Source organism: Pocillopora verrucosa, chromosome 3 (assembly GCF_036669915.1).
Source record: "Pocillopora verrucosa isolate sample1 chromosome 3, ASM3666991v2, whole genome shotgun sequence".
NCBI lineage: Eukaryota > Metazoa > Cnidaria > Anthozoa > Scleractinia > Pocilloporidae > Pocillopora > Pocillopora verrucosa.
In genome coordinates, this window is record NC_089314.1 from 13,387,692 (window position 1) to 13,406,304 (window position 18,613).

General features: G+C 37.8%; 1 protein-coding gene across 1 annotated transcript; it reads right to left on the reverse strand.

Annotated features, from left to right (window-relative positions):
• Positions 1–402: 402 nt before the first annotated feature.
• On the reverse strand, positions 403–6,602 carry LOC131771981 (collagen alpha-1(II) chain). The gene is made up of 6 exons (XM_059087884.2): positions 6,338–6,602; positions 5,251–5,370; positions 3,113–3,211; positions 2,963–3,013; positions 2,503–2,568; positions 403–1,934 (listed from the first exon to the last, which is right to left on the reverse strand). The coding sequence occupies exons 1-6, from the start codon at positions 6,494–6,496 to the stop codon at positions 1,488–1,490; spliced, it is 942 nt and encodes a 313-aa protein (XP_058943867.2). The 5' UTR covers positions 6,497–6,602; the 3' UTR covers positions 403–1,487.
• Positions 6,603–18,613: the final 12,011 nt, after the last annotated feature.

Sequence of the window (18,613 nt, forward strand, 5' to 3'; positions counted from 1 at the left end):
AATAAAACAGTCCCCCCTGAATTTGCAATTACCTATTATCGAGTTCGTCATCGTTGAAATGTAATTGACAAATCCCAAAGGTTAAACCAGGAGCCTCCCTCCCTCTCCTCCTTATTTATTTCTTGATTTCACGTAAAAACTCGAGAACTTAAAGCTCGGGGTGTCACAAGCTGATCTTTTCAAAACCTGAGAACAGATCATCATCTTCATCTGACTCTAATAATGAATTCTGCACAGGTTTTTCCAAAGTTAGTCAATGCCTGCGAGAAAAAAGACCTTCTTAAGAGCCTGACCATCCCAGAGAAGATCACACTTTACGGTAGAGTTTATATCCCAGGTTCAAATCATTGACTGTGGACTGAATAAGTTTGATTCGAAAAGGATCTCGCTCGAAAGAACAGATGTAGTTGCAACTTTTATTTCTCAAACCAAGTTACGATAACTATGGGTTCAGGAAACATCAGGTGCTGCGAAAATTGTGTAAAGGTCAACGATTGAAGGATGAGAAAAACCCTTTATCATTAACTGAGTTATTTTAAAAGGATTACAACATAGCCGCCACAGAGGAAAAAGACATTCAATATTTCTTTACATTATATAAACCCTTCTCAAGGCAAATATTTCAGCACCTGACGCTCAAAGCCTTGAAACTTGATAAAAACCTGTTGTGCGATAGAAACGTCGAGACTAGAATAGATGGTCCAGAATTCGGAAACTAGGGGTGACTTTTATCCAAACACCCAAGTGCGCGTGCAGCTCAAGCTTCTATAGCCTTCCTCAGGTAATTTTTACAATGGCGTTAGAAAGAGCAGTGAGTCAAAGGCTCTAACATCGTAACTCTCACATTTATTTTGGAGTATGTTTAAGTAACTCTAATGATCTGTAACTGTCTTCTATCTCAACTGCTTTTTGGAGCAAATCAATGCTCGCATTAGTGCCCTGCTGATAGCCCACACCCTTAAAACAAAAAACTGAAATCCTAATTCACAGCGTACTACGTACAATTAATCGTCGTTATGGTGAATATGGCACGATGATACATATTCTTGTTTTTTAAAGACTAAGATAACGTGATTTGGAAGCAAATATCTTTCCGTCGACCTTTTAGCGCAATGCTGATAGAAAGCCGACTGCACGTCATTTTGGTTTCTGTATGACTGTTTATCTATAATCTCTGAGGAAGATTACATCAAATGTAATTGTGTACGTCAGGAGCAATAATTTCTGGCTTCTGATTAAACTTGACTACAGTTGATAAGTTTTTTACGTGGGCACGGATAGTCAAGAAATGGTATCCCACAGGTGTTAACTATATGTATCTTCATTTCAATGCATAAAAAATCCTTTTGTCTCATCTCATGTTTCTTCAGAGATACTATCTTCAACTTTGTCATCAATAAAAATTTCCGTCCATTGTTTGTTGAGAGTCGAGTCATTGTTTGTTGGCTGTTTATTTCAGTCGTCACTCAGTTCATTTGCTGAGCTTTTCAAGGACTATTGGTCAGCCTAAGTGTACAACAAGTGTATTTGAATCTTCTCTGCCCGCGAGCATCACTTATTTCTAGACTGTAGCCTTGTAAGAATTCTCTCCTGTCACAATGGACCTCCGGATATTTATCGAACCACTCACTTCTATTTATCCAGCTGGTGTACCGAGGGAAACATTCCAGATCAGAAAAGTTGCCTGGGGGCCCAATGTCACCCTTTTTCCCAGGGGGGCCTCCGTTACCCCTATATCCTCGTGGGCCTCTGTTTCCTCGCGACCCAGGGGGCCCTGATAATCCACGGTTTCCGTTGTCCCCTTTATTTCCTTTAAGACCTTGTTTACCTGGTACGCAAAATACTGTGGGGGTAGTGGTGTTGGATGACGCTGATCTCACACAGCCCCCTGGTGTACCGGGAGGGCCTGGAATACCGGCTGGGCCACGAAGTCCCTAAAATAGATAAAGGCGTCACAATGTCTCGGAAAGTTTCGAAAATAGCAGACATCTAAAAGTCCTAACCATCAGTGCGGAAAGATGAAGACAACGTGTTAGATACATCAAAAACGCATAAAAATAGACTATTTCTTGAGCTGTTACATCCTACGAAAAGGCGTAATCATTTTTATAATGGACATTTTAAAGTGACAAGGGTAACAAACTGTCTGGTAGACATATTTATATCTTAAGATCTTAATAAGTTGACCTTGGAGAACGTTGGTAAATGCATTGATTTTAGTTTTAGTATCGTTTCAATGAACTCGGCAGAAATAATGAATGTTCAAAAACCTAACGCTGAAAGTAAATGTCCTTGCTCCATTAACGTCCGTCAAATTGAACTATTGTCCAATAAGATTTTCAATGAACTCCATAAATTTTTTCTCAAGTCTACTGTGTCTTCAATTGAGACCCAACGTACTCATTAAATGGATATTTCTTCAGATGAGAATGACAACATACAGTCGCAAAAATGGTGTCAAAAATATTTACTACAAGCATTAAGTTTGCATTAAGTTCATACTTGTTCTCCCTTCTGTCCCATGATCCCCTTGTTTCCAGGAGCTCCCTGTACTGATGGCGGTCCAGGCTTGAAAAATATGAAGCAAATAACCATAAGTGGATAAATGGGAGGAAGATTGAAGTGAGGGAACTTTTCGGGAATGTCAGTGGTGACTGTTTTATTTAAAGTGATGCCAACGTCAATTTTTTTTGCCCTTTCGTAATCTGTGGAAGGCAAGAGAACATAATCTCTTGGTAAAAGGTTATACACTGCTTGAATCTTTTTTCATTTCAAGCGGGAAAACTTTTTTTTTTCACAATTGTAGAGACTTTTAGGCCACTGTGAAATTTGACCTGTTATCCTTTGTGATGTCAGTTTCTTCAGTAGACTCTCTGAGTTAGCTAAACTGGTGACAGACTAAAGCCTTTTTGCTTTGTTTAGAACGTTCACAACTGAAAGTAGGTAAGCTTCATTTACTCACAAGTCCTTGAGGTCCTGGTTGCCCATTCCGTCCATCTCGCCCATTCGCTCCCTAAAATAAATGAATAAATATGAATAAAAACATTCATCACTCCACTTTTATACCATTTTACGATATCAGGGTAAGGTAACGCACAAAGTATGTACTGACCGGGGGTCCCCTTGGTCCTTTAGGGCCTGGCTGTCCTTTTGACCCAGTCCGTCCTCGCTGGCCTCTCGGCCCACGTCTCCCGCGACATTCACTGGAGCACTGTTGACGACCACAAGAAACAGTATTAATGAAGGCATATAAGTTGTGAGATGTTTTGGTGTGTAGCATCGTCGAGGATTTTTAAAAATTTTGCCGAATTTTGACGATCCTGCAGGGGTAGTGAAAATACAAACAACGACCAATAATATTGAGTATATGTCTAAATAATGTTCAACCCCAGCTGGCAAGAGATATTCCAAGGGTCTGGTACAGGGAAACCCGGCAAACCTCTACCCGGCTCGTCTCAAATCTTCCCGCGGGCTGAGAAACGCGGGTTCGGCAGCTTTAATAATAATGAGGTCTTTCTCGGAGGCTAAAGTAGGAGCAGTAAGTAAAGAAGGCTTTAAAAAAAAGGCAGCGTGCAATCAATGCAACTTTTTAGAGTTCAAAAAGTCGAATGATTCCGATGGCGTTCCAAACATGCTTAAAACTCTTATTTGGCTGAAACGTGTTTGATACTAACTAAGTGAGTAATTTTTAGGTATCTAATTACCACATCATAAGGTATGGTTATCGGCTTGGTCGGTCAACTGTACCCAAATAGAGATTTCCGACTAAAACACATGTCGCAAATCAGCGCATCACATTGTGAAATTAATACATGCGGGTTTCCCTATCTAATGAGCGATAAGTATAGGATAGACTTTGAAGGGTAGAAGGAGAGAATCTACAAAATAAAAGACATTTGTGAGGCAGCATATGTTTTAAGCCATTACAGGGGTCCATACGACTGGGCGTGAAAAATTTGCGAAGAATTTGTAGAACGAACTACGATGAGGTACAATGGGTTTAAAATCGCTTACAAGCTGTGGAGAGTGACAATGAAAGACTTCTTCGGCAGTAGATACATCACGAACACATAGCCGATGATAGAGTTCTTTAGCCAGTGAATTGATGAAAAACGAGGAAAATTCAGATCATGTGTTAGGTTTGACTCATGCGGTGTCAACTCGATACCGGAAAAAAGTAGTTAACTTGCTTTATGTTGTATTCGTTAGAATTTAGTTTTGAAATCGTTGATATGTACTAACAGAAGTTATTTCATCAGAAAGCCATTTTAAGAAAAAGCGGAAAGGGTTAGGGTTTAAATTTGAGAAGGAATCTTCGAGAAAACCTCTTTGGCGGTAAAGCTGTAATATACTTTAATTAATTACTGAAACGCGCTGTCCGGATATTTCACGCTGCGCTTGGCACCTTATAAAATTAAATCCAGAAAAAGGGTTAAACTAGAAAAGAAATTTAAAAAGAACGAGTTAAGTTTGCACGAAGGGCGACTAAGAGTGTGTTCATCTACTTTGCACAATGCAACCCGACTTTACACGGAAAAAGTTAACTACTTCGGTTTCTACTTGAACCGACTGTCTGAAGACATGATGAAAGGTTTGTCCTCAAACAAGAGTATCGAGAATACGACAAAATGTTTTAACAGTTTAGTGCTTTAATAAAGGGCATCAATTTTATCATCTCAGAAGGGCTTTGTGTAAATCGAGAGAAAACAAGGAAAGGAGATGAAACTTGGCCTTGTAAAAGCTGCCCAACTTTTTGTTGAAGAGTTCGAAAAAAATCGGGTTTTAGTGATGAAACCAAACTTGTTTTTTTCGATCACGCTATAACTCATAACGCCATAAAGGAGACAATTGCAAGGAAAGAAAGAATGAAATCCTTATTGTGAACAGGTTCTTTAACTTGATTTTCTCATTTTTATGTTTGTGAAGAAAACACCCAAATTACATAATATCCAAATAGATGTATCATTAACTGACGAACAAAGTTCAAACTCCCACAGTTTTCTATGTGACCTCGATCAAACAAAACGTGACGAGTCTTTGCCAGCATCGGAATTTGTTTAGAAAGAAATGCTATCAATAATGTTTGTAGTCTGCGGGTTTGCGTAATGTTGTTGTTGTTGTTGTTGTTGTTTTTAAATTCGTGAAATTTACTTCATTTTGTAATAAAGAGAAGCCATTAAACTTGAGCGTTTTTATTTGCTTATAGGGAGATTTCATTAAACTATGAGTAATGTCCGTGTTCTGACTTACCTCACCACTCGGGCGTTTTTCATTTTCTTTTCCCGAGCCCGAACTTTTCTTTTTCTTTCCTTCTCCGCCACATTGCACGTAGTAATATTTTTCCTTATCTTGAAGGATTCTGCATTTCCCCTGGTGCGGAAAAAACATCACAAAACAAATGAAAAGCCGCAAGGAAAATAAATGAGAAAATTCTCAGATTCGCAGAGTAACTTTCAAAATGTTTGCTCTTTGTTATCTTTCTTTAAACCATGAATTTTCTTTGTTTTTTTTTTTTTTTTAACATAGGAAAGCGAAACATTTGTGGTAAACAAATAGAAATCACATCTGTTGTCTTGCGAAATTCACGTTTCCAGTTGTAACATTTCTCTCGGTCAGACAAAAAGCATTTTAAAAACAAAATGGATTATTTCCTTTTGCCCGGCGTCCTGTTTAAGGAAATATACCGATAAATATTGCATATTCTATTACATAATGTTTTATTACCAATGATATGAAGATTTAAATCCGAATTGTACTGTTAATATTATTCTACTGTTACCACATCCGCTATCACCCGTCAAATTCTGATTTGTAAAGGACATATTTGGTTTAAGGATATTTTATACAGTTGTATGTATACACACAGTTGAGAGATGAATATAAGAACTTTTTAACAACTAATGATCATATTATTTTTAGTTTGCCACGCAATATCATTGTTGATAAAGCCTGCTTTAATTCTGGGTGGCTATCAGTAACCAATATCTAGCGAGACTGGAGAACTGATTTCATTAAGTTCAGGCCATTGACAACTTTGAACAACAACTTGTCTGTGCGTTAACTGAGAAAACATTCTATCACGACACATGAATAAAGCTAACTCCCCGGCCTATCGCCAATGAATCTCCGAAGACAAATGTAACCCTCTTTATTAAGTAAGCAACCCTTAGTTTTTGTTTTGATGTCAGATAAAGCGCGTACGATAAAATAATACACCTCTCCGGTACCCATTCGACCTAACATCTTCAAAACATCTTAAGATCACCTCTTTCCTTAGTCCTGCATTTGATTTCCAGTAAACAACCCCTTTCATAATCGCTTTTTCAAATAGTTTTACCTTTTCTTTGTTGGATTTAGAGTTTTTCACAGCTTTCGACTCGCGCACTGATTCCGCTTCGTTCACAAAACATGCCACAGCTATCACAAAAGCAATAAAGATAATCGAGAAAAACCATTGTAATCTGCACAAGCCAACTTTGCCTCCTCTTTCACGCATGCTGAATGGACCTCTCCTTTACAAACGAGCGACGCTTGCCGAAAATTAGCTTTTTACTTCTTTCCCTTCTCGTGACTAACAGGAACAAGCTAAAAATGACTTTACCCCGATCGATTTTATGTTACCCTTGAAGTCAACTTTGACCAATAAAATCATAACATAACAACTGGTGGTACGTCGTCCGTCATCACTTGCATCAGGTTATTTCCAATTGCGACATAAATTCCACCTATCTTTCTGCTATTCGCCGTTTGAGGTGAAAAATTGTCGTTTCACGGCGAGTTTACGCACGAAATGAATAGTATCTCCCTGCAGTAGTTTTTCTGGAATTCACTTCTATAGGAATTTTTGTAGGGATTTTCCCTGCGGTGGAGGGCGTTTTCAGAATCTCTCCTATTGAGCTCATATGGGTCTCTCTTTCCGATGACGGCAGGAATAATAACCTCCCTGGATAAAAAAACCACTGCGGATAGCCACAGAAATGCAGGGAATTAACCGTAAATTTCCAATTTGTTGTTAATTTGGTTATAATCCGTTCAGGAAAACTTTTTATGTAAGTTGTTTTGAAAACACGCCAGCTTGGTAAAGGAAACAAGCACACTGCATAATGCAAAAGGACTGGAGCGAGAGATTAGACGTTTCCTGAGATTCTACAACACTTTTACCATTTTCTACCTTGTAAGAAATCCTAATTCGTATTTTCAGGAAAATAAAAACACAAAAATTACGTCTCTAAAATCTCTAAAATCGTGTAAAAATGGAGACCACTCTTAAGTCTCGCAACTTTACTAATCATATTAATCGTGGGAGCTGAAACATCTAAAAAATTCCATAACTTCCGACTATCCCTAATTATGAATACAACTACATGGGAAATGTTCTATTTTTGCAGATAGGTTATGTTGTGCAATGTTTCTGCTCGTTGAAGAACTAAAACCTCTATACTATACTATACTAGCAAGGCTTTCCGTAGACAAAGCAAATAATTTCTGAGCGCCATTTTTATCTTTATTCGCTCTCAAGTACATGTAGTGTCCTTTTTCCTATCTATTTATATATCAATGAAAGAAGAAACTCTTTAGAAAGGATTTTTAGACGAGTTCAGACAATAATTGAGTTAACGTTTATACATAGAGCTGTTTTTATACAATTTCCTCTCTAGTTCAAATATAAGAAGATGAGTCGTGACCTGTGGGAAGTTTCCTTAAATGCGTGCAAACATTAAGTTAAATTGCAAAACGAGGTCGTTGTAAAAGTCAAAGGTTCACAAATAACACCTTTTCAAAATTGAATGAACGTTTCAACACCAATTATAGAAGACACAGATGAAATTTTTAGAGCTGAGAACATAAAAATCACTTGTACAACGTTGAATAGATCAGATCGAATTGACCGTGTTCAGATCTCCAGATCTGCATGATTACATTGCATCTATGCAAACGTTTTATTCATACTAGCTATTAACTAGGTCTTAGTATAATGCAATCATTACCAGAACCTCGGAAAAAAAAACAACATTCTTATGCTGTTGACTCACAAGACGCTTTTGACATTGCTGATCCAAGCAGCATGCAGGACGCGTACGTGTCAAAGTATATCGCTTGTATCACCACGGAGTTCTTTGTCTCACGGTCTTATTGAAACAAAAAGACCTTCTTTATTCCACAACCGAGCGCTAAATTCATCATCTTCCTTATTCAGTAAGTCATCATAAACGGTTAAGAATATATGAAAGTCATATATTTGAACTGCGGATAAAGACGTGAATGAAAGTGATCCTCGCAGTAATGTGCACTACTTAGGCAGCAGTGAAAATAAGGCCATTCACGTCTTTATCCGCAGTTCAAATATATGACTTTCATATATTCTTAACCGTTTATTCATCACTTCACGGGTTTATTTAGAACCAACATCATGACCAGCTCCCAGTTGGCTTGTTAGCTCATTTGGTAGAGCGCTGCACCGGTATCGCAGAGGTCATGGGTTCAAATCCCGTACAGGCCTGAGTTTTTTTCAGGCCTTATTTTCACTACTGCCTAAGTAGTGCACAGTACTGCGAGGATCACTTTCATTCACGTCAGTAAGTTATCATGTTGGTAAATATTTAATTGTTGATAGTTTATAGTTTATAGTTTCACATACGTTTGGAATTTCTCTATATTTCAAGATAACTCAAGTTCTATTCACCCCATATTTTACTTATTGTTCAAATGGTATTGCCTTCGATTCCCTTCAATAAACTTACTTGAAAATCAAAGCTGACTTTGTGTTCTACCCGAATGTAGGTTTCTCTCTGTGTTTATCACCCAACTTTGAATTTATACGAGAAGTGTCCAAAATACTATTTACATATCACCGAGAGAAGACAATCTTTAGAAAGGACTCTTAGACGAGTTCAGACAATAATTGAGTTAGCTTTTATAAAAAGAGCTGTTTTTATACAATCGACTCGCTAGTCGAATTATAGGAAGATGAGTCATGACCTCTGGGAAGTTTCGTTAAATGCGTGCAAACATTAAGATAAATTGCAAAACGAAAGCGTCGTAAAAGTCAAAGATTCACAAATAACATCTTTTCAAAATTGAATGAATGTTCCAACACCATGTATAGGAGAATTTATTTTTATCTATTTCCAATTCGGATCGATTACCAAAAATTGCGTTTTCATCCATTTATTTTTGTACAACAGAGTGAGCAGTGAGATACCCAAATCGAGGCAAACCCAAAAATTTGTACAAGGACGATGTTTTGGATAATGTGGATCCAATTTGCTCAAGAGTTACTCCTTTTGGCGCAAAAAGTCTTGAATGAATTTTACTCGTTTTGCGTTGACAAGAACGAAATTTTTAAAAATGAAGCCATTTTGAAATAAATTAATCAATTTTGATGTTTAAACGTATTTTTAAACGCTATATTTCTCATAATGACACCCAAAACGAGTGGAAATAACATCACAGAAGGTGACCGGATACATAATTATTTTATTTCTCCCAAATTAGCGGAAAACAGAACATTCATTTCAGTTTCAAGGCTGTTCCTTTTCCTCTAGACGCCTTTTTGCTGAAAGCAGTTTCTTTAAATTAGCCAAATTCCAAGAATCATGAGATAAAATTAGCCGCCCGAGACTAGGTTAAAAGGTGTACACAAAGCTATTGATCTTGTCTGTGTGAACTTGCATATCTTGGCAACTGAAAGAATATCTGCGGTTTCCGCTACAGAGTATTGAAGAAACCCGCCAAAACAGAACATAACAGGGGAATCTTTCTCTAACCAAAAGGATGTAAATTGAGATCTTCATCACCTATGATAAAACAATTTGCTTACTTTCGGAGAAATTTCTGAAATTGACTGAGTTATACGGCAAAACAAACTGAAATATTAGTCTGACAAGCTGCGTTCATGGTCCTTGTAGACTAACTAACCCCTCTCACGATTCACGTTTCTACACTAGTGACGCGATATCTGAACAGAGTTCATGTGAACCCCGGAAAACAACCGACACAGACTCTGCACAACGCACGAAATTCATGAACCCAGTAAAAGCAAAATGTACGTTCGATCCGGCCGAATAGGACGATTTTGCATTTACTGAATGTCAGTACACAAGCACTAACCAAGCCATATTGCAGGGAAACAAGCGTGTCTTTTCTGAAGTGTGGTAGAAGTTCGTGTAGACATTTCCCACCAACATTTTTCGCGAAATTTTCTAAAATTTAGCCATTAATCCATAGGTCACTTTTCCAGAAAGGAATAATCTCGGTTCACACGCGAGTAAATGCCTTTTTGAAGTAAAGTTTGAAGTGGAAATTTAACTGAAACAATAACAAAAAGTGTGTTCTTAGAAAATGATTCTTTAATTACTTGGGTTTGCGCGCCGATCCTAATTGAATACTGATGCAATGAAGATGTAGATGATGTGAGGGTTCTTTTAATGACAAACACATTGTACAATCTATTTTCATTAGCGGTGTCTGACTACACACTACTCGATTTTCACTGATTTTCTTTCATTTAGCGAAGCGGTGAAACCGCATAAAAAAACAGAACAAAACAAAACAAAACAAAAATACAGTGATTTCCTATAACATGGCCTTTAATAAAGTTATGGTTGGCTTAAAAAAATTCACCTCATCAAATGCAAAGCTGTACGTTTACTACACGTTGCTCAATTTTCTCGAATCATTTTTTCGTTCAGCGATGCAGTAAAACTTCATATAAAATATAGGCGCACGTAATCACTTGCAAAACAGCAGGGAAAAGGGCGGTGCAGTGATCTTCATTTAATTAAATTAATTTCAGTATAGTTATTGTTGTGTGACTGAGAACATACTATACACGCATCTCCAAATAAAATATAACTGTGAAAAGAAGAAACGAAAAAGACGGATTTTCAACAATTCTTAAAATACATCACGATTTTCACTTAGCGCCTTGTTCATCTGAATATGTTTACTCAAATTCTTAAATTAAAACAATCTCGTTTCCGTTTTATAACAACTTGATAGACGTAGTTTTTGAAAAACCGCACAAAAAGCCTTTCCGTAGTATTTAGCAAGTTGCGAGTCGCAATGGTACTATTAACTCCTAATCCTATCGTCAGTGTAAAGTTTCCCATACTTAGATATGATGCAGTTGAATTTTCAGTAGAATCAACCCTTCAGGGATACCCTAGAGACGTAACCCGCTCCTAAATCAAAGCCTTGCGACTAGTCTGAAAGTCATTTGTAAAAGATAATGAACTGACGCGTAAATCTTGCTGTCAAGAAACAAGAGACCACCGTGTTTGCTATTTTGAAACTGTTATTGCCATATGCTTCTATGATAGATTTTTGGCTCTACTCATCTTGAGCAAGAACGCAAAACTGGGCCTCTTTCTTACAAAAATTATTCACTCTTAAAACTCTCTTGATGTCCAGAAATGTAACCCTTCCAAGTTGTGTACCATACGTTTCTATTTCCAAATAGTATAGGGTTTATTTGAGGGCCCATGAATGTAGGACCAAGTTACAAATGAAAATAAGAGAAATGCTTAAAAAATCGGAAAAACTCAATTTGCTTCGATTAATGTCAGATCCCGGCACGATTTTTGTAACTCATCAGTTGCATATGCCCACAGAAACGAAAAAATACCATGGATAAAGGGGTAGTTGATTCTTTCTACGTGTGTTTTCTAAACAGTCTGGCGCCAGAGGTTAAACTATCACTTTGGCAGACAAACATTAAGATAAATCGTAAAAGAGGTTATTGCTCATCGTGGTGGTAAGTAATAGTAAACTCTTAAATCGCTCGTCTCACGATGTAGTCAATTGAGATGTAGATCGCGACGTTTCGACTGCTTACCACTTGTCTTCATCGGGCGATGAGGTCGACTGCTCACGCCCTATCGTTTGTATCACGGCGATCTAATGCGATTGGCGGATTTCGATCCCCATCTTTCTGGTGACTTCTGATTTTCCAAGAGGTCTAACTCCAAGTTGTTCCCTTGGCAGTTTGCTGTCGTACCGGTCTCCCGTTGTGTTTCTTGATCGTTGGTATCAGCTTCAGGAATTTCGATTCCGTCATCCCTCTTGACGCTATCAGAGTGAAGTTCTATGTGGATAGCTTCTTTGACTCTTCTGGTGTACCAATGTGAGTCTCGATCAATAAACTTTACTTCGTTCCAAAGCGGGGATGATAGGTCTTGTTAGCGTGTTCAGAAATGGCGGAGGTCTGGGTACGGGCCAAACGTATATCCCCTCTCGTGTTCTTTCCTCCTCTCTTACATAGGTCTTCCTGTTTCGCCTAATGTAGATTTTGCCGCATTCACAGGGAATCCTGTAAAGCACGCTGTCCTGTCTAGCTGGATTGATAATGTCCTGTGGTCGTACTAAATGTAATCTAAGTGTCGTGTCGGACTTGAATACTGCGTGGATGCCTTGTTGTTGAATGCAGCGACGAAGAGACTCTGATGCACCTTTTACATAGGGAAAAACCACTGTGGACTTGAACTGCGTCACAGGCTCTCTACTTGTGGAGGAGCTTCTCGTTTTTGTAACCTTCTATACAAAGGAGGAGAGATAACTGTTAGAGACAAGAAATGATGACAAATGTTTCTTATTGCGGGCTCCCCATGGCTGCAACCTCTAGCTGTTTGTAGATCGAACCGTTGTACTGGAAGTATGTGGATCTAAATACGAAATCTAAGAGGTCCACATCTGAGCAGGTGTTAGTGTCGTGCGGTCTGTAGGGCTTAAGTCATTCTCTAACTTTCGTCGTGCGGCCTCTCCTGCACCCTCTATGGGTGCCTTGATAAACAGTGACTCCAAGGAAGGACACCATGGCCGGGCGAAGCGTCTCGTGACAAAATCATCAGTCATCTCTAAGGGAAAGAAACAGGTAACGCGGAAAATCGACCTTATTGTCTGAAAAAGATAGAACTAGGAAACTAACAACGTTTCTGATTGGAAGTCACAAAGACAAATAAAATCTTAAAGAGACAAGTCAAAAACGGAGTTCTAGCATTTCTATTTTTTAAAAAATTAAAAGAAAGTCTCAACTAGGAAATATACTTGGACCAATTTTTCTGGTTTTCATCGAAGAATATGAACACAGTGCTCATTTGTCGTTCGCGCATCTCTCAACTTTACTTCAAGTATTATTTTGACTCATGGTCAGCAGCGGAAGATATAATGGCTTACTTGCTTGTCAACAATCCCCCTCAAAAAATAATCACATTTACTTGACTGTAGGTTTTGTTTGCATAAAAAACTAGCATTATTTCCGGAAACAGAAGGTTACCAGTCAAGCTTGCTAATTTTCGGAGCGAGCTTCGAACATCAGTGTACTGCAACAAAAGATTCGCTTATTTACGTCCCCAATTAATTGAACCACAGTTTCACAGTTTCTGTCATTACACACAAGAGGAAAAGTTAGCGCAGATTTTATTTAAACAACCGACCATACAACCGAGATTTTAATAAAGATATAGGACATGTTCGCAAATGATATTTTTGAACACTATTTCGGCAGATTTAAGGAATCATTTACCATTGTTCGGACCAAAATCAGCCGCTACTTCTTATACTGATTTCAACAAATTAACTTTATTGTGAGAAACTTGGTACCGAAGACGATGGAACAAAAAGGGCAAAATTTAACACACGTGTAGCATGCTTGAAACTAAAAGCATATTTCTGGCTTCAAGACTTCGTCTGGGAGACATGAGCTACTTCAGAAAAGAAAAAAAACTTATCAAAATGTCGCAATACGATACCTACAAGGTTCGAAACAACAGGGGTATAAAAGGGAATTATAGAGATATAATTTAAAGCAATATCATAATAGACATATTGTTGAATATAGAATATCGAAATTAAAACCTTGCACTGAAGATGGTCACTGGGAAACCATCTAAAGCACACTGGGAAGAAAAAAGTAATCCACTTAAGCGCCACGTTGAAACGGCTTTAAATAAACTTAAAAGTTAGGCGACTTAGAAGAAATATCACACGTAATACTGGAAATTTTTTTAAACCTATTTTAAAACTTCATGCTTTTATTTACAATTATTTCCTCTGCAACGTCTACTTAAACAATTTTGCTGCATAATTTTTACAGGTTTAGAACGATCCCTGAAATGAATTTTGACTGTGCCCAGGACAGGACAGGAAACACTTTGAACCTAGCTGAAGGGAAAATAAAACTGATGTTCGTTTGCTTTGTGATTTTAAAACTTGAAAAGTAAAGACATTAAAAACATGATTTACAACACGCGATCATCATATGTACTGCCTCCATTTCAGTTTGAAAATTGAATTTATTGAAGGTCGTAAAAAATGAACCGGAAACCATATTTATCGGAAATACATCAGTGATTTTTCGAACTCAAATGAAAAAGACATATGATCTACTTGTTCTAATATCTGTCTTATAAAATTACAGTCGAATGAAAGCCTTAATCTTATTGTAGGCAGTTACAAAACTCTATGAATACCAAAGAAACGACACATTGGTTTTGTAAAAGCTAACAGATAATAAAAATGCTATTTCTTTTGTTCCCGTGAGTTGGTCTTTGTATTCACGACAAAACCACCCGATCAACGAGGTTCCTATTTACAAAGGATGCCTATGAAAGATGTCCTTGTTTCGAAAATTACATACTATTCAATACATGATAAGTATCTTCCTATGCAAATTAAAAAAGTTTCTGTACCTAAGTAAGAGAAGAAACGGTTTCTGCGAGCACGTTTAACGCGCGCGGAAACGCGCCGGTTGAATTGGTTTACTTTGTGCTGGCGTGGATACCTCACTTCATCAAAACCTTCTTTAGCCGAACCGTGAAGGAAAATCGTAACCGAATATGTCACTCAGAAAACCATAATTTCGTAGGCGAGATGGAGAAAAATGTCTAATCTAGTGTGTAAACACTGCACTATTCTCTCTCTCATATTTCATATGAATTTTAATTGATTTAATGAACCAGGATCAAACTGATAACTTTTTTTTTCTATTCACTGCATTCTGGCCCATGAAAGTCCAAGTTCCAACAATTTTCCGTTCGCGCCATTCAAAGATGGCTTTCTAAATTTTGAGCCGTGGTCTGTAGCGTTTGTAAGATTAACCTGAGATCAGGCTCCTTTATATGAAATAAATAAAAAAAAACAAAAGGTAACAGAACTACAAAAAGTGTCGCAACGGGATTTAACTCGCTGTTCAAGGCTCAGAGAACCGTTTCTTGAAAGTACCGGTAACCGGTAAACATTAAACAAAATTTGAGAGCAGTAAAGAAAGTCTCATCTCAAAAAACCGTTTTATTCCTTCTATCCTCGCGATTATTGTTATCAATTATTGTGCGAATTTCAAAACTATCGACATCTCTGTCTGCTATGAAAACGCGACCAACAATAGTGAGCTTTTCGGGCAAGTTTTTGACAAACGGGCCCCAGGTTCCCCAGTTATGTGGCCGTTTTTTCCACCAAGGAGCCTGGTTCGGGTTACTTTAGAATTGCGTATTGGACGATATGTGCTTAATTTTACAATTTTTTTGTACGAGTGCAGTTGTGACTTTGTGGTTGCCAGTGTGAGTAGAGCCCGAGTTAAAGTTCTACTTTCGCCTGTAAGTAACACCTTTTACGCAAGCTATTTTTGCAGCGCGAAAGAAGTCAGAAATCAGACTTTAAGAGTTCAGTGAAGGTTTCAGGCAGATGAGAGAAATCAGTACTCTAAATCAGATCCTGTGCGTCCATGTAACTACATGCTATTCCTCGTGAGCTAAAAAATATGTTTCCTTGTCCCACAGTCGGCACGACGAAAACGATTTCAGTATATCTTTATTCCGCGACCAACTGAAACTCAACATTTTACTATCTTACCTCTTACTCTACTTACTCAAACAAAGCTTACCTAATAACCGATCCCAGCAGCGTGTGGAACATATTGATGGCCAAGCTCACCGCATATCTTTTTTTGCAGCTCAGGAGTTGAGCGTCCGAGCGCGAAACCAGACAAGTTTTAAATAATATATTACGACAATTTTTGCCTTTACTTGAATTCAAATCGACTCAAAATTATTTAGTTCTTTGTGATTTAAACTGAGCAAAAGTTTATATTCTCTTGAACTTTTGTTTCCACAATGCAAAAAACAATAAAGAAAAAAAATAATTATACTTTTCTGAGTGATTTCTTTGAGATGGCTTAGCAAGTCGCTAAGAAGCCTTAATAATTGAAATTACAGATTTTCTGTCTCGCTTTTCCAGTTTTGGTAAGCTGCTGATTCTCCATGTGCAAATTTACACGATCCACGCTCAATAACATAGCCCACGCGCGATGTCAGACGGCACGTGCGAGAACCTCAAAACATTGCGTGTTTGCGTGCCTCAGTCTCTGTGACCCTGCTATAACAGTATGGGTGAGGGTTTTAGCAAATTCGCCAGTACTGAGAAATATTCCGCGCATGTGATGATGCACAAGGAAAAATTCTGGGAAAAAATACTTAATTTTCACAAACTTTTTGTCTATAACATCCATTACAACATTTTTCTGCCAATGAAAACATGTTCAACGAAAAACATTAGAAAACGAAAATGTGAAGCATGTTTTCATTGATTTCATTTTCGAAAACGCGTCATGTGTTTTCAATATTCGATCTATTTTTACAGATTTAATCTCTTTCAACTTGTTTCTAATGGCAAGATCTTTCTGCTGATGTTTACGTCCTTAATACACACCAGCTGGAAAAATCGGTTTATTTACCATCCATAAATGGCAGTTTCACTTAAATCTTCCGAAAAAGAAAAACACTCTGGTAAATTTACATACGATATCAAGTTTGAATTGGAGAAAATTATTCCTGGCGGTTGTGTGAGCGAGGGACAGCTTTGTTCTTTACGCAAGTCGACGAAAATCGGAAATCACCTTTTTTCGGCGCAATAAGCTGATTTAGACGGGTAGAGAACATTTCAATAGATCATTTACCGGCGTCTACAAGAAATTCAAAAAGGTTGTAAATTGACAGCCATTCTCCGTTTTTTTCTCTTTTTAAGACGAGCTATGAACGAAAGCGGCAGGTCCGAATACCATGTAAGCCAACAAAGTTTGGGTCCGAAAAAAACCACGTAAATATGGGCCACTTTGTTACAGACAAAAACAATTATTTGATACAATTCTCCCGCTGTTTATTTCATAAACAAGGTCGCAATTTCTACTCTGATTGGCCAGAGTTATATCAGCGTGTTATTTCACATCGACGCAGTACATAGACAAGCTATTTATTACCGCATAAAGCAACAAAACTCAATTTAATCGCCACATTAATTTCACACGCGAAGTGAGTGCGATTCAAAATTAACAAATAATCCTTAGCATCAGAAAAAAAACTACCTTGGCAGGAAGGAGAGCAGAAAGGACACCAGAATACCGCGATAAAACTCTACTGGAGTTATTAAGCTTTCTTTTCTACATATGAAGTGTGTTCTTTTTATCAAGACATAAAAATGTCATTATTTCGGCAAAAAGGCAAACTGCAACACTGGCGATTTACAAGAAAACGCCATTTAATTAAATTACACCGCGGACACTATGCTGAAAGGCACAAAAAACCCTGAAAACTAAGCCGTTGGAAAATATTGAAAATCCACACTGTTTTTTTTTTTCGAGAAAAAAATCAGCAAGAAAATCACATTTGATTTCAACTAGTTTAGAATCACTAAAAGCTTTGAAACAACGCACTTGGCGACTTGTCTTAGGCAATAGAACCACCAGGAGAACGACAAAACGGGTTTTTTTCTTATTACTATCTCACAGGCGTTTCAATGCAGCTGGACAAAACCACGTGTTTTAAAACTGTAGCAAAATAAAAGTTCCATCTTTTTAAACAATTCGTTCGACTTAAAAAAAACTTGGACCACGACAAGCAAAAGAAGTTAATACGAAAAACACTCGAATAGCTCTCGCATATCGATTTAAATGCTTTGGTTGAGTTTGAAAATAACCACGAGCCAAGCAATTGGAACTAACAGAAAAGCAGCTGTAGTTACATATATGTAGATCTCCTAGCGCATTTGACCACGGAGTGAAAGAGAACCTTATGAAAGTTTAATTTTAGCAAGCAGTTGACTCAAGTTATTCCATGCTAATGTTTTCCACTCAGAATTAAAAGCGATAAATCTATGGCAACGAAACCTCGCTAAAACCAATGCTAAACTCCGCCAATGCTGAACATTGCTGGAGCTCCGAGCGTTTTGTGGCGCTAGGTAACGTTGTGTCACTGAATGGAATCTCGACTAAAACCATCGTGTTTCTCTTTGAATTTACTGCAACGATCTTATCTAGTCCCAGACCAACACAAAAGCATCGACTTTTTAAAGTAACGTGACGCTTTTGCGATGTTCTTAGAAATTTCGATTCAAGAACGTGAAAAGCGCTTCTAAAAATTTGAAAGAGAGACGAATTTACGGCCATGGAACGAGAAAAAAACATTACACAAAAGTTCATTAAGTATCGTACCAGAAGTTCGGTGGAGCGATAGACTCGATCATGATTGGTTGGCACGCAGAGACATTTAATTGTTAACCGTGCAAACTCGCGCCGCCATTGGACAAAAACACTTGTGTTTATGATCCATTGTCTTATCGGCCGTTA